Source organism: Miniopterus schreibersii, assembly GCF_964146895.1.
Source record: "Miniopterus schreibersii genome assembly, chromosome: 15".
Taxonomy (NCBI): Eukaryota; Metazoa; Chordata; class Mammalia; order Chiroptera; family Miniopteridae; genus Miniopterus; species Miniopterus schreibersii.
The window spans coordinates 49,759,310-49,773,545 of NC_138115.1; the positions used below are offsets into that span (position 1 = coordinate 49,759,310).

Consider the following 14,236-nt stretch of genomic DNA (forward strand, 5'->3'; position numbering starts at 1 on the left):
TAATGGCCCCTGACAAGCCCAGTCTGGTTTCGGATAACTGAGCAGATAGCACTGTGGGGAAAAATGGTACTTCTAGAACCAGGGCTGCGGGTCAGGCTGGAGGCAGCCGTCTAAGGAAGGGCTCACCAGCACTGAATGTCGCAGGACTGCTCAGCCCGCACTTTCTCCTTCCACTGGAAGGTTAAATGCCCAGAGGCGGAAAGCCGGGGCTAGATCCGTGCTGGGAGACAGGCCCTGCTGGCCAGATCCAATGTCCCAAAGCAGACACATCAGTGTGGGAAGCAGACTCCCTACCCCAGTGATTTGGAATTTAACGTCACATAGAGACTTGAATTTGATGAGTGAGTGTTAGTTGAAGTTTCCTAGAGTTCTGACAAGTCCTGCACTTTCAGTTCACTGTGTTAAAAAAAGGTGGTGTTGGTGGCATTTAAACACTGAACGCTAACAAGCGAGTGTGCGGAGCGATGCCCTCAGCTGTGCGGCTCTGGCTCCTGGACGGCGGCAGGTGGAAGCGGAGGCCAGGCTGCGGATCTGCTCACCTGCAGACTGTTCCTCTCAAAGCCAGATGGGCTGTGGGTGGGAATCCTCCCCAAGTGCTGCAGACTTGGGCCAAGCCTTTAAATCCAGAGCAACCAGTAGAGGAGAAAGGAGACCGGATGTGGGCTCCGGCCACGTAAGATGGAGATGCAGCTGCCTGAAGTGCCGTTGTTGAGAGTCTTCTCCTTCCTGGATGCGTTCAGCCTGCTGCAGGTTTGCCAAGTGAACAAGGTGAGTGTCTCCACCCTCCGCTGCTCTGTCTGAATTGGGCCCGCCGGCCCGCCTTGTGAGCACTGGCACAAGGCCCCTGTCCCTTCTCTCCCTCAGCCTTGGGATCTTGGCTTCCCAAGCCCACACAGCCCTCCTTCGTTCCTTGCATTTACCTTGCTCTGGCTGCCCATCCAGGCCTGACACGCCCATGGTGCCCTTGGCGGTCGGCTGCGCCTCTCTGAGCGCCGGTCTGCAAAATAGCAGGGGCGCATTCAGTGTGGGGCTTAGCATCCTTCGCTCTGAGAGCCTCGTCTTCCGTTAAATGGAAATGACAAAGCGACACACAGGAGTTGTGCCGGCTAAATGGTTCTTGACACTCCCGTTTTAAGCCCGAGGAAGCCCACTCTGAACTTCCCCAGGATTGCCCTGTACCAGCAGCCACGGGCCTTTGTCGCTACCATGTCCCACTGTCCAGACTGGGAGGGCTTTGAGAGCCGGGGTGGTGGCTGGTGAACCCGGGGGGGCCTCGCTCCCAGAACAAGTGGTGGCACAGGAGGAGCCAAGGCCTGGGTGCCGATTGCCTGCCTCCCCCCTTCTCCCCCTCAGCACTGGAACATGGTTGCAGACAACGACCACCTGTGGAGGTGAGTGCGGGAGGGCAGGGGAGGCGGGGAGCAGCGGCTGGGGGGGAGACGGTGGCGGTGAGGCAAGGGGCCATGGGGTGACCTGACGGGGTTGTGACTCTCCCCAGAAGCCTGTGTCTGAGGAGATGGAGCTTCTCCCAGCGCTGCCTGGACATGCCCACGTGGAAGCAGTTCTTCCTCGCCCACGCGAAGCTGGAGCGCCGGATGGCGTGGGCACAGCCGCAGGACTTTGCCTACCGGGAAGCGACGGGCAACCTCGGTATGCGGACGGGGCAGCACGATTAATTTGTCTTAGGAAATTCATTGTATATGTTTTTGATGTTCTCAGTGAAGAGAAAGGAAATCGAAATTTAATAGGACTGGGTGCCCTGACGACAGTCACTGGCCTCCCTGCTTCCTGCCTTGTCCCCTGTGATCTGTGCTGCGTGCAGAAGCCCGAGAGAGCTTTTCACATCGTTAAATCAGGCCTGTTACTCCCTTTTCCCAAAGGCTTCCCAGCCCTCCTAGAATAAAAATTTTAAAGGGAAAGGAAATGTTTGAATAACAGTTCTAATGCTCACTTTATTTCTGGTGCCTCTTTTAAAATTCAGAACAGTTCTCTGATGGAGTGACATTTAAAAAAAATGTTTTTATTAATTTCAGAGAGAGGAAGGGAGAGGGAGAGAGAGAGATAGAAACATCAATGGTGAGACAAAGTCATTGATCGGCTGCCTCCTGCACACCCCCCACTGGGGATCGAGCCCGCAACCAGGCATGTGCCCTGACCAGGAAGCAAACCGCGATCTCCTGGATCCTAGGTTGATGCTCAACCGCTGAGCCATTCCTGGCTGGGCTGATGGAATGATTTTTATCCCCATATCTATCTATGGAAACAGATTAAAGAAGAAAAACAAATTGGCCAACGTCTCCCCAATGGCCAGTCTGCAATGGGAACCCGTGTTTGAAGCCCGTTTTCCTTCCTGTTCTCCGTAAAGGTTGCAAAAACCCTTAAAATTATCGTTTCAGAATTCTCTTTATTCAGCTGGATCATTCCTCAATTATCTGGTGGGCAAGTGTTGTCTGTGCTGCCTTCCAGGAATCTTGGGACCTATGGCTTTTCTCTCAGGAAGTGGCCACCCGATGAGCGGGCAGGAGAAGTCATTCATTTGCACGGTGTCCTCGAGGCGCATGCTTTATGTCTGGGACGTGCAGGAGGTGAGTCTGGCCCACGGGGAGCACGAGTGACGCACACCTATGTCCCTCCTGCTCCACAGGTGAAGCAAGTGCTGGGAGGAAAGTGACGCTCGGTTGGTAAGAGAAAGTTTCAAATCAGGTCATTTAACTGGTGACCTGTGACCTTTTCATTTAAACTATAGCGCATAGAGAATTCACTTTCGAATTTGTGTTTCTACGTAAAACTTGCTCAAGGACTTATTTTCTATTGGGTAAGTGGAATGACTCTGTGAAATAATCTTTTGGCTTTGTGCGTCTTCATTTCTTATTCTATTGCCTCTCTGCCAACAATTGGCATTTGTTTTATTGGCTTTTTCAGAAAGTGGTCTCTAACTCAGATCACCTCCAAGAGGGCACAAAGGTCGTCTTATATGTCAGGGCCGGCACGTGCAGTGCATGAAGCGCTGGAGAGGGAGTTGGGAGACCCCAAGTGGGTCCCTAATTATTGTGTTGCCTTGGTTTTCCCTGCTTGGGTTTCTCTCTTCCCTATAAAACTTAGATAATGATGTTTTCTAATACAGGGTCTTCTGATATATGATAAATACCCTTTTATGGATCTATGAGGTGGCAGGGAAATGATGACATAAAAGTCTAGAAGGGTACCCTTACATTAAACTTAGTGTTACATGTCAATTACATCTCAAAGCTGGGGGAAAAGAAATTAGAAGGTTACTCTCTTGGATAGCTAGCTTTAGGGGAAACCAGTTGCCACATCCCTAAGGACATTTAAGCATCCCAATAGGTAGGTCCACATGGCAGAGAACTCGGGCCTCCCGTCAACAGCCAACACCAACTTGCAGTCACATGAGTGAGCCATCTTTTTTTTTTTTAATATGTCTTTATTGATTTCAGAGAGAGGAAAAGAGAGGGAGAGAGAAAGAGAGAGAGAAACATCAATGAGAGAGTCATTGGTCGGCTGCCTCCCGCACGCCCCCTACTGGGGACCAAGCCCACAGCGCAGGCACGTCAACTGACTGGGAATCGAACCTTGATCTCCTGGATCATAGGTTGATGCTCAACAGCTGAGCCACGCCAGCCAGGCTGAGTGAGCCATCTTGAAGGCGAATCTTCTGCCCCCAGACAAGCCTTCAGGCTATTGCATCCCCAGCCAACATCTTGTTGCAACCTAACGAGAGACCCTAAACCAGAGCCACGTGGTTAATCCACCCTTGAATTTTTGACCAACAGAAGCTGTGTGAAGTAAGTGTTAATTGCTTTAAGCAGCCGTGTAATTTGTTATGTAGCAATAGGTAACAAGTATAGTTTTTAGTACCTGGAAGTGAGGAGCTGCCATAGCAAAAACCTACAGTGTGGAAGAAGCTTTGCAGTGGGCAGGAGCTGGGAAGAGTGTTGGGCCTTGAAGAGACTGTTAGCAAAAACCTAATGGCCTGCCATGAGGCTGCCAGTGAGGACTTACAGGCAAGTCTGAAAAATGTTATTGGACTCTGGAGGAAAGTGGATCCCTGTTACATGGTGGCAGAAAGTTTAGCAACACTGTCACCTATGGTAATGTGAAAACTAGAAAACAAATCTAATGAACTGAGTGATCTTGCTAAGGACATTCCCAGGCAGAATGCTGACTGCTGGCTGCTTCTTGCTGCTTACAGTGAAATGCAAGGAAAGAGGGAGAGAATAAAGTAAGGACTGCCAATCAACAGGGAACCAAGGATTGTTGGTTTTGAAAATTCACAGCCTTTCTTGATGGCAAAGAATGCTAAAATTTCAGAAGTGGATCCAAGTGAGATCGATTCAGGGCAATGTCAGTTAACAATACTATAAAATTGAAGCCAAAGGGATGGCTGCAAAAGTCTTTGTTACACCACAGAAAGATCTAAGGAAGTGCCTCAGAGAACTGTTCACACAAGCAATAGGACTTCTAAGAAGTTTAAGGCATTGTCCTCGGCAACCCCAGCAGAAACCCAAGGTATCAAAGGTATCTCAAAAACTTATGAGTGTGGCTCTTGTCTCATCATAAAAACTTCAGCCCTAGCCAGTTTGGCTCAGTGGTTAGGGCACCGGTCCACGGACTGAAGGGTCTCAGGTTTGTTCTGGTCAAGGGCAGGTACCTCGGTTGCAGGCTCGATCCCCAACCCCCACCGGGGCGTGTGCAGGAGGCGACCAATTGATGTGTCTCCCTCACATCGATGTTTCTCTCTCTCTTCCGTCCACTCTCTCTGAAAAGCAATGGGAAAAATATCCTCTGGTGAGGATTTAAAAAAAAAAAAAAAAAAGATATAAACTTCAATAAGGTACTGTGGAGAGCCACAAAGTTTTTGAGAGAATTATATTGGCAGAAGCTGCCAGCTTGGGTTTAAAGGGGTTGAGATATCACCAAAGGGAAAGAGACTTTTGAATCCCAAACGTTCACAGGCAGGAAGCAGGCTGCAAAAACTACTCAGGTGCAAAATAGAGCCACCACATATGGAAAGGGAAGGATGTCTCAGAAACAGAGCCGGGAGCCCGGCGAGCGGAGCCAACAGTCAAGAAGAATCTTTCCCAGGCCTCGAGGCCTAATCGGCAAACCCCCGGATGTTCTCAATCAGATTTCAGTTTTCTTGTGTAGCAGCGATTCTTTGTTGCTTCTCCTTCTCCCATTTCCCGTTTCCCCCTTTTTGAATGAGAGCATCTCTAACATTACCCTATGCCTGCCCTACCCTTGTGCTTGGTGGTGGGGGGGGGCAAGAAAACATGTAAATTCAGTTCTAAGTTTTTCGTATCAAGGTGAACTAAATCTCAAAAGCCTGGACCTAGTTCCACATTGAGATCCTGGATTTCGAGCTGATGCCGCAGTGGTGTGAGAGAGTTGCGGGCCATGGGAGATGGCGAGTGTATTTTGCACGTGGGAGGGAGGTGAACATGCAGGGGCGACGGGGCCGACTGTCTCAGCCAGCCTCCAAGGTGGCCCTTAATATCCCTTGTTCCGTAGCATCAATGACCTAGTAAGATCCCACGTGGAATAAGGCTGAGCTTCGTAGAAATGAGGGCATGTAACTTCCAAAGTCAGGTCATAAAAGGCACGTCCTCTCTTTGGAGTCATTGGCTCTTAGAAAGCCAACCACAGCGTTGCGTTGCGAGGGGAAGGCCGCCGAGAAGCCCTACAGACAGGCCTGCGTGGGGAGCACTGAGCGCTCCTGCCGGCAGCCAGCCCTCACGCGCCAACCATGAGTGAGTCGTCTTGAAAGTGGAACTTGGCTTCAGCCTCCTAAGAGACTCTGAGCCAGAACTACCTCGCCAGGCTGCACCTGCGTTTCTAACAAAAAAAATTGAGATAAAAATTTATTGTTGTTGTTTTAAGCCACATAGTTTGGGGATGTTTTTACACAGCAATAGATAACATGACCCAGACGGCCTGGTATAGAGTCAGGAATCAAAACAGTGATTACATCTGGGGAGGGTGGAGGGGGTAGTAAATAAAGCAAGTATAAGGGGGTTTAAGAGGGCACAGAAGGAGTTTTATTGATCACTTTGTAACAACTGATTAAATTTACAGTTATGTTTGCCTTCTTTTCTTTGATATATTTTACAATTTTAATGAGACTAAAGAAGAGTCTAGAAGGGAAGCTCATTTCTTCTGTTCTGTTGGCAATGCACAAGGTTGGTGATGGAACAGGGTTATCATGGCTGTTGGCACCCCTTGAACTCCTATGTGCCAGGCAGAAGTCTCAGTACGTCTCATGTGTTGGGAAATGTAATGCCCCAGCCCTGTAAGGAGCCGCAGTGGTAAGTAACTTGCGGAATGTCACCCTGTCAGTACGACGCAGAGCTGATTAAGCCCAGGGGGTCGTCGTGACCCTTTATGCTCATCGCGTGAGCTCCTGCCTTTGACTGTTGTGTAATTCCTCTCTTCTGTTCACTACCCCTCGCAGAGCTGCGACGTTTGGTAGGATTTTCTTATTCTATTCCCAGAAAAAAAGGAATCGACCTGGTTTGGAGGAAGCTTCCAGGCACACCCTGGCAGAGCGAAAGCACAGTGTGGGAAGAGCCCCTTGGACACGCGGTTACCCTTGTTCTCCAGGGCACTATGATCTGGTCCAGCCCGGTCCAGCACTCGAGCTTCAAGTACCTGGCTACCCTCCCGCAGATATGTTTTGCATTCACCGTGGATGTACAGGAAACTGTCAAAGTGTGGAACTGTCAGGGTGTGGACGCTCTGGCTAAGCTCACCCTGCCCAAGGCCTGTTTTTCCTTGGAACCCATCCTCACGAGCAATGGCCCAGTCCTGATGGTAAGTGAGCCCTGTGTCTGGAGGGCACCCACAAAGCCTGCTGCCTTGGCAGGTGTCGCGGCCCCATTACTGTCACATCTCAGCCTGTCTTCTCGAGGCGTCTGTCACATACTCTGAGAATCACAATACGCCCATGAACGTTGGCCATACAAACCTTTATACTCTCTTGGCCTTTGTTATATCTCAGGTACATTTCCCCCGTAATTCTTTTTTCTTTATGTTTTTATTTATTTCAGAGAGAGAGGCCGGGAGAGGGGGAGAGAGATAGAAACATCGATGAGAGAGAAGCATCAACATCGATTGGCTGCCTCCCTCCCAACTGGGGATTGAGCCCGCAGCACAGGCACGTGCCCTGACAAGGAATTGAACCCGTGACCTCCTGGTGCATGGGTCAGCGCTCAACCCCTGAGCAACACCTGTGGGGCTCCCCAGTAATTCTTCTAAAAAAACTTTCCTGAATTATTTCATATCTAGTTTCTTCTTTCAAGTGTGTCTTATTGTAGAGTACATGAACTTGGACCGGGACCATGGAGGGAGAGACGAGGGTTTGGGGAGACACTGAGAAAAAAGTATAGCGTTGATGTGTTAACGGGTCACTACCCCAGGGCGCTTTGGGGCTTAGAACATTTTATTCCCTGGGATCATCCCAGCAACCGTGTGGGGCAGGCTGGTCAGAGGAGTTCGTCTCCACTGTGTGACTGAAGAAACGGTGGCACCTCCTGCAGCTGCCAGGGCTGCCTCCTGCGTGCTTAGGATCCGCTGTCTCTGTCATTGACATGGTGGTGGTGCTTTGGTTTCAGATAGGCGATTCTGAAGGTGACATCTACACATTTACAGTGCCTGAGTTAAGGAATGTTTCTAAAGTTAATGCATTTTACTACAGCGTTGATCTTCTGCACTGCTCTCCTAACAAGAAATGGATCTTTGCCTCCGGGACGCATCAGCATATCTTACCTAAGGTAGGTGCCGCCCTGTGCGCCGGCTCAGGAGGGGGTCAGCCTGAGGAAGGCGAAGGCAGGAAGCCTTAGCGAGGCCGCAGAGCTCGGGACGGGCGACCGTCCCCTCCTCCCAAAGGCCGCAGAACACGTGGGACCCATTCCTAGAGTCAAGAGACATTGTTCTTTGAAGCAATAATATCCATTTGCAAAGACAAATGTCTATTAGTGAAAATTTGCTCATGGGGCCTGAATCAGCCAAAAAGATAGAGGAGGGTGAGAGAGAGATCGAGAATTAGGAGCCGGTTCACTTTTGCTTTCCTCACGTTACCTTTAGCTACCTTGGCGGGAAAGTACAAAGTCCAGGAGTAAATAAAAGCGCATCGGCCTCTGGATGTCAGTCTGAGAAAGTGGCGTCGTGAGCAGGCCTTTCCACACGCGCGTGTGCACAGGGCACCAGGGAGCAAGGAGCTGAGGGAGGCGGCAGCAGACGCAGATCAGCCCTTGGCAAGCTCCCCAAGAAGGGAAAATGCGCTTGGCCAACCCCCGCTTCACTGGGGGTCCAGTGCGCCACGTGCTTTTGTCACCCCTGGGCCTTCCAGAAGAGAGGCTTTGGGGGCTCTGCTCTCTGTGTGCCCGTGACAGGCAGGATAGGAAGCCAGTGAGTGACAAGAGTGACAAGCAGTGACTACTCAAGGCTTCCTGAGATTCTGAATAAAGCTTTGGCCACAGGGGGGACTTCCGAGGAGGGTTTTCTGGAGTCGCTCGGGCTCTGAGCTGCAGCCCCCCGCCTGACTCCCTGTGCAATCATCTCTCCGCAGGTCTTCTTTGCCGAGTGCTTACTGAGCCCGTCAGAAGGCTGTGCCCCTCTGTCCGTCTCCCTCCCATTTGCATTTTGCTGCAGAGCCTGCTGGGCCCCGAGGAGGGCAAACAGGGTAACACTGATGTTCCGAAGAGCCTCTTGCAGAAAGACAGGGTTTACCACCTTTGATCTAACATCTGAGAGGACCGGGCGCGGGACAGTCATCCAAGGTGGGCTCTGCCACCTTGCTTCTCCCCCTGATCACACGTGCCCTTGTTTTAAGCTACACATGTGTGTAAATAGGTCAACATCTGTACAGGGGTCGGGGCTTTCTTAGCTGGAGGCTACCCAATGCCTGTTTGACTCTGATTCCCACGCTCCAACCCCTACACTCCACCGTGTGCTTTTGGGCAAAAATGTCTAGATCCCACCATGCTTTAGGGCCTGCACTCCACCGCCCCTTCCCTCAATGCCCGAGCTGTCATTTCTTGTCCATAGCCCTCTCTTCGCATGTGATGGCACCCATCATCACGGTCAGTGACACGGATTTGTAGGCCACTGGCCTACCCTTCATTTTCCTCACTGGGCTGAAGTCCCCTGGAAGTAGGGAGTATATTTTTTCATTCAGGGTAAGGATGCTGTTCTGATTACATGACCCAAAATTTGCCTCTGTGTGTGTGTGCGTATGTTTTACATGAAAATAGCCCATCAGATCGCAAGCTTCATGTTGCCAGCTCGCATGGAGAATCCCATTTGGATGGGAGTCAGCGACGGAGATTTGATTGTCTTTGAGAGCGGGCCACACCTGTTTCTCTTCACCATCAACGGCCTCCTGCTGCAACGCTTTAACGATCACCTGGGGACCATCTGCAACCTCTGGGTGGTACGTATGCCCCCCCCCCCCCACTGCTCATCACTCTGACTGACTGGGCCACTCACCCCTGGGTATCCTTTGAAGGACTCTCTCCATGTCCTCACTACGTCCATGGATAACTACCTGCATTTGTACATGTGGGAAGAGGAAGGTCGTTATCCACACCTCAAGAGCTGCTGTCACCTGCAACAGAGAAGGGAAGATCAGACACCAAGCTGGTAAGCCCTGCTTTGGGACTTCAACTTTTCCTAAACATTTTAAATTTCTACATTAAACAAATGAATAAAGGGATAATAGGATTTTTTAAAAAAAAAAAGATTATTTGAGGATATACATGAATAAACTTATGCCCCAAAAAGAGAATTGCTCGCGCTTGGAGCGTGTCCCCCACCCTTGCGATAGATTTCAGAAGGCTTTCCAAACAGTGTCTGCTCCCACGAGCACGATGCGAGGATTCATCCTTAACGTCCTGTCTTTACTCGTAAGGCTCTTGTCTGGTTGTTTTAATTCATTAGTCCTCTATGCTGCTTCTTTCAGGAACTGCCTTTATCTTTGTTTTCCTTCCTTTAATCCTAGATCGCTTGCCTTCACCTACATTTTTTTCCTTGATATTTTACATACCATACATATAGAGGTCCGGTCTTTTATATACTTTACAGATATTTTCCTCCAGATTGTTATTTGTCCTTATAATGTTTGTTTTGGGCAATGTCTAACAAACTGCATATACGTAGATCCTTGGAACTGCCGGTGTGGCTAGAAGGGGTTTACTCTCACAGCACACCTCCGAGGGTTAAATGCACCGGTTGTCTGGTGCAGCATTAGCTGTGACTGCCAAATGCTGGAAACTGCTTACCTGCTCCAACGTAAGAGACCGTCTAAGTTACTATGATGCATCCACATAATTATGTAGCTGTAATTTTTTAGAAGGAAAAAAATTTTTAAAAGGAGGGAAATCTCTATGTTCAGATAAGAAGTGATTTCCAGTGTGTTGGAGGCAAAAATATTTTAATTACTGTATATAGTTAATATAGAATTATGCTTAACAAATTTTCTTTCATATTCCTTGCTCTCTATCATAGCTAATAAATCTCAGCCTACTCTAAATCATAAATATGTACTTCCTTTCAATAATTTTAAATACTTCCCCTTCGTATAAGGTGCCCCCTATTGCATGGCTTTGTCTTGAATCCATCTGAATTTTTTTTTTTTTTTTACAAAGCAGGAGTATGTAGAAATATGATTGACTTTGTATATTGACCCGGTAGACAGGTCAATATATATCCTGCAACCTTACTAAACTTACTTATTCAAAGGGCTTTTATTAATAGATCTGTAGATATTTTGTGATTTTTCATGTCGCCTGTCCACAGAGACGGTCTTACTCCTTCGTCCCCAGGCTGGGCGCCTTTTGCTCCCTGCTCTTGCCTTAGCTGGCGGAACACAACCTTCAGCAGGGCCCCGAGCGAAGCGCAGGCATCCTTGCCGTGTATAGAAAGTGCTGAGTCTTTCGCCCTTTCGACACTCACTCTGTGTTTTCATATATGCCCTTTATTAGGCTGAGGAAGTTCCCTTCCAGCCCTAGTTTGCTGAGGGTTTGATCATGAATTGATGTTTAATTTTGTCAAATGCTTTTTCAGGATCAATTAATGTGAGCATATGGCTTTTCTACTCTAGATTACTAGTAAGGCAGAGCATGTTGATTTCTGAAGACTAAACCAGCCTCCCATTCCTGGAGTAAACCCCACTCGGTTGTGCTGTATTTTTAAAAAATATGTATTACTGGACTCGATTTGCTAATATTTTGTTAATGATCTTTGCTTCTGAGTTCATGAGGGATATTGATCTACAGTCTTTTGCACAATCTTGGCCTCATTTTGGTATAAGGATAATGCTGGCCCCATAAAATAAGTGGAGGAGAGGGGTAGGGCACCACCTCATCAATACAGGGTGAGGGGCTGCCCTGGGAGGCCCTGCTCTACCATTCCCACGTTAGCCTGCGTGGAGGGAGACGTGGCTCCTTTTGTGGTGTTCACCTAGAGCAGAACAGGCGTCGTCAAAGGGAACAGGATCCCACTTTAAAATACAAAACTTCTCTCACATCATTGCTAAATAAGATAAGCTAGCAGATCAGGGAGGTGGATCATTCTGGCAGGGATATCTCAGAGCAGGTTGGGGCTGCTACTCCTACAAATGATAATCAGCATAATTTTGCCAGGTCTGCAGTTGCTCAAACCAAATCTAAAAGTAACTTCCATGACCGAAGGACCAGGTGATCTGGGAAGAATATTTACATTTTAGTATCATCAACAATAGGTCTAACTACTTTCCCTTTTGTCCACCGATGATGTTGTTTTTTTCTTTTGGCAGCTATTTCTCCAAAGCAATATGTGATAACAAGAGCATAGTATGTGTGGTGTCGAGAAATCGTGAATCCAGTGTTCTGGTGATGTATTCTTTGAATATGTGATGTGGAAACTAATGCAATTAACCCTGCATCAACCTCCTCGATGTAGTAAAGAGAATTCTATTTGCAAACCCAGAATGATTATTTTAGTGACATGAGGAGAAAAGCAGTAATTTAACTATCTATAACGAATCAAACAGTGGGACCGATACAGATCACACACTATTAAGACAGAGGGTGGAGGGACATACCCTTTGTCCCTGCAGTCAGGGAGAGTGTAAAACGCTAAGGGAGTGAAGTACGAAATGGTCACACACACATACAGTTCCAGACAATTCAAGGGAAGCAACTTATGGGGGAAAGTGTGAATTTAGATTGAGGTTGGTTTAAAAGTGAAGGCATCTGTCTCAGAGAGTCCATGTTCTTGCCTGTGAGCAGCCAAAAATAAATTCTGTAAAATTTAAGCAAAAAGAAAGGTATTGGGACAATATAGAGATTAATATCTAAAGGTAGCTGGAAGTGACTCAGAATAGAGATGGGAATAAAAGTGCTCAGGAGGACTAAGAAATAGAAAATAGCATCAAAGGCTAAGTGGCGTGAAAGTCTTGATTTGCATGTCACCACAGCCGTTGTAATGGGTGTGATAGGGGACTGGCCCCTGTCCTGGCATCTCTAGTTCAGGATTCAGAGTTCTGGGAGAGAGTACTAATAAACCCAGCCTACGACGGGGGAGGGGGCGTGGGGGTCTACTCGGCTGGCTTTGGGGGGGGGGGGGGAGAAAGATGACCTGAGGAGTTGAGAGCACTCTAACGGAAATGTCATCTCAGTGGGAGATTTCTCCAAAGAGCAGTGGGGGTGTCTAAGCTGTTTAAGTGCCTACCACCCCCTCTAGGAATACACTTGAAGCCGCCACCAGGAAGATAAAGGAACTGGGGGCCCAAGGAAGCGCCTACGGAGGACAAGGCTGGGCGGAGAAGGTGACAGGTGCCGAGATGCCTTAGAAACAGCACCTGGGAGGGCCCGAGACAGTCACGTCTGATTCAGATCCGAACCCAAGAGCCTACGTCCAGGAGTCGGGGATGAGTCTATACTAAGACAAGGGCGGAAAGTCAGGGTGCCGCTTCACGCCGAGCCTTGCAGGATATAACCAGATACTTAATACACATTGAGTGCAATGGTAAGGTGGTGATGATGATTTAGCAAAGGAGAAAAAAGACCTATTTTTTTACATCTATGTTTTTAAGAGACCTTTTTCATTGCCATTTAGAAAATTGATTTAAAAAGTAGTCATAGATTGGGGAGAAAAAGGGACATTTGTAATATTTTAAATAAAAAATAAAAATAAAACCTTTGACTGCTTTTTTTGTGTGTAAGTTTTCTGTAGAGCCCTGGCCGGTGTGGCTCAGCTGGTTGAGTGTCATCCCATGTACTGAAGGGTCACCAGTTCGACTCCCTGTCAGGGCACCTGCCCAGGTTGGGGGCTCGATCCCCGGCCAGGGTGTGTAGAGGAGGCTGTTTCTCTCTCACATCGGTGTTTCTCGCTCTCCCTCTCCCGTCCTCTCTCTCTAAAATCAATAAAAACAGCCCGGCCAGGTGTGGCTCAGCGGTTGTGCGTCGACCCAGGATCCAGGTGATTGGAGTTTGATTCCCGGTCAGGGCACATGCCGGGGTTGCGGGCTCGATCCCCAGTCGGGGGGCGGGCAGGAGGCAGCCGATCAGTGACTCTCTCATCATTGATGTTTCTCTCTCTTCTCTTTTCCTGTCTCTGAAATCAATAAAGATACATTTAAAAACAAAACAAAAATACATACCCCCACTAAATTCAACAATTGGTAACATGTTACCAAATTAAAAAAATAAAATAAAATCAATGAAAACATTTTTAAAAATATGGCTACTTTTGTTATTTTTTAGTGACTGAGGGGAGCCGGCTGAGCCATTTTCCTTGTCAGAATCTATTATCTCTTGTAGATAAAGGCAATGGGGGCAGCGGAGACCGAGGTGGAAGAGGCGCTGGAGGAGTAGGGAAAATGTGTGGGGTGCGTGTGGTGAGCACCAAGAATGCCATTTGTGGGAGGGCACAGGAATACATAGGGCCCCACAGGACCTGTGATTTCCGAATAACTTAGAGATAAAATTGAATTACTGCTAGGTTATTTTTTCAGGAATAAGCAGTTGAAATGTACAGAGAGAATTTTCTACAACAGAGCACCTAAACGTTGTTCAAATTTGCAAAACAAAACTTTGAAACCCATGGCATAGGTGGCTGGACTAGAAGAGAAACCTTTGAGCTGGGGAATGGAAAAAAAAAAAATCCAGAGAAGTCAACAAATGTGTTTACCTTATTTGTAGAATTTTAAAGGACTACATGAGGGGAGACAGGGCCTCTG

The 14,236-nt window shown here is 48.2% G+C and overlaps 1 protein-coding gene across 1 annotated transcript; it reads left to right on the forward strand.

The window, feature by feature from the left end:
- Positions 1 to 1,595: 1,595 nt before the first annotated feature.
- On the forward strand, positions 1,596 to 11,909 carry FBXW12 (F-box and WD repeat domain containing 12; the record flags this gene model as incomplete). Its single annotated transcript, XM_081159495.1, has 8 exons — positions 1,596 to 1,650; positions 2,467 to 2,585; positions 6,619 to 6,828; positions 7,629 to 7,787; positions 8,585 to 8,795; positions 9,300 to 9,448; positions 9,524 to 9,657; positions 11,810 to 11,909. 8 exons carry the CDS (start codon positions 1,596 to 1,598, stop codon positions 11,907 to 11,909), a joined length of 1,137 nt encoding a protein of 378 aa, XP_081015621.1.
- Between the last annotated feature and the right edge of the window lie 2,327 nt (positions 11,910 to 14,236).